Source organism: Priapulus caudatus, unplaced genomic scaffold, assembly GCF_000485595.1.
Source record: "Priapulus caudatus unplaced genomic scaffold, Priapulus_caudatus-5.0.1 Scaffold979, whole genome shotgun sequence".
Classification (NCBI taxonomy): Eukaryota; Metazoa; Priapulida; class Priapulimorpha; order Priapulimorphida; family Priapulidae; genus Priapulus; species Priapulus caudatus.
Genome location: NW_014578040.1, coordinates 84,671 through 86,861, shown reverse-complemented (window position 1 = coordinate 86,861; position 2,191 = coordinate 84,671). Strand labels below are relative to the sequence as shown.

At 43.3% G+C, this 2,191-nt stretch overlaps 1 protein-coding gene across 1 annotated transcript in view; it reads right to left on the bottom strand.

Moving 5' to 3' along the window:
- Nucleotides 1–2,191, bottom strand: part of LOC106814789 (leishmanolysin-like peptidase) — a 9,835-nt gene that overhangs the window by 3,770 nt on the left and 3,874 nt on the right. The window contains exons 3-5 of the mRNA XM_014819138.1: nt 1,817–1,859; nt 1,362–1,509; nt 495–751 (exon numbers count right to left, since the gene is read on the bottom strand). Coding sequence (XP_014674624.1) covers nt 495–751; nt 1,362–1,509; nt 1,817–1,859 — 448 coding nt within the window. The remainder of the gene's footprint in view (nt 1–494; nt 752–1,361; nt 1,510–1,816; nt 1,860–2,191) is intronic.

Sequence of the window (2,191 nt, the reverse complement as noted above, 5' to 3'; positions counted from 1 at the left end):
TCTGTCGTTGTGTGTTCTGTGTGTGCGGTTCTGTGTGTGCGGTTCTGTCGTTGTGTTCTGTGTGTGCGGTTCTGTGTGTGCTGTTCTGTCGTTGTGTTCTGCGTGTGCGGTTCTGCGTGTGTGGTTCTGCGTGTGCGGTTCTGCATGTGCGGTTCTGCGTGTGCGGTTCTGCGTGTGCGGTTCTGCGTGTGCGGTTCTGTGTGTGCGGTTCTGTGCGGTTCTGTGGTTGTATGTTCTGTGTTCGGTGTGTATGTATGTTGGTGTGAGACACAGGCATCTTCCGATGAACCGGAAGCACCGACCAGGCTTTGCCTTTTCACGGGGGGCGATCGGCCCAAGCCACGCAAACAGCCCCATCTCAGGTGTCCGCGGCGCTTTTTTTCCCGGTAAAAAAAATCGGCCCCGCCTAAAGAAAATCGGCGCCGTCGAGTAAATGACGCAGACTTTTTTTTTAGGCGCCGTGGTTTTCTCAGACGGCGAAGCCCGAAACCGACCTCTTTTATCTTATTGCAGAACGGATGGATGTTGCCCGGCCGCGTGTCCATCCACTCCTTGCAGCTTCGCTTGACGAAGTCGCAGCCAAGGTTGCGGCCCCAGGCGAGCGGCTGCGCCATCGAGTAGTCGACGCGGTACCAGCCCGTGTCCTCCATGAGCGCGAGCGTGATGCGGGAGAAGATCGGGTTCTGCGTGTGCGTGCCCGTCATCGCGTCGTTCTCAAAGACGCGCTTCTCCCAGTGCGTCAGCTTCGTGCCTGGTGGTGGTAGCGTAGAGAGAGAGAGAGAGAGAGGTGAGTGAGATAGGCAAGGGAGAGGGGCAAGAGGGAGAGAAAAAAGCGAAAGAGAAAGAGAGAGAGAGGAGAGAACAAGAAAGAAACAGAGAGAAAGAGCGGGAGAGAGGGCAAGATAGAAACAGAGAGAGAGAGATAGAGAGAGAGTGAGAGATAGAGNAGAGAGAGAGAGAGAGAGAGAGAGAGAGAGAGAGAGAGAGAGAGAGAGAGAGAGAGAGAGAGAGAGAGAGAGAGAGAGAGAGAGAGAGGGCGAGCAAGAAAGAGACAGTGAGAGAGAGATAGAGCATTGCGAAACAAATATTCCCAGAAACCAACCAACCCCCACACACTCAAGTTCAACCCTCACACCTCCACACCACTCTCGCGCCAACCATCCAGTGAAAAAAATACACGGGGGCTCGGGGCGATTTAGCCCCGGAAATGCCCAAAAGAGCCCCCGTAACTTTGCATGGAGTTCAATGCAAACCAAATTTTAGAGTGCTATTTTCATGCACGCGAGCTTGAAAAGTAGCCCGCGAAAAATAAATTTTAATTTTTTCCCTGCAACCATCTCCACCAACCCCGCCCCTTCTACCTTCGACGCCCTGGTCCTCGAGTTCAGCGCCCTCTAGTGTGGAGCAGTTGAAGTGGCGGCGAGCCTCGGCGCGGACGCGCGGGGTCACGACGAGCTGCACGGTGCGCGTGATCTCACGACCCCGCACCTTCCAGCCGAGACGACGCACCTAATAACCAATAATAACAATAATGTTAATGATTGATGGTCATAATAATAACAATGATGAATGATAATAACAATGATGATAATAATAACAACAATTATTGTCATAATAATGATAAAAAGAGCTAACAATCCAATATATAATACCAATATATATATATCCAATATATAATATAATACATTACAATATATTACTAGCTCTTGATAATAATAATAATAACAAAAATAATAATAATAATAATAACAATAATAATAAGAAAAATAATAATAATAATAATAATAATAATAATAATAACAATAATAATAATAACACTGATGATAATAAGAATGCTGATGATAACTATTATAATAATACTAATTTGCATTGTTAAATAGACAAGTTTTTAACAAATGTTAAAAAATGTCTTGTATGGTACGTAAGACGTTTGCTCAAGTTCATGTTGTAACTAATTTTGATGTACAGTCATTGATTAACTAATAATACTAACGATAATGATAATGATAATAATAATGATAATAATAATGATAATGATAATGATAATGATAATGATAATGATAATGATAATGATAATGATAATGATAATGATAATGATAATAATAATGATAATGATAATGATAATGATAATGATAATAATAATAATGATAATGATAATAATAATGATAATGATAATAATAATGATAATGAT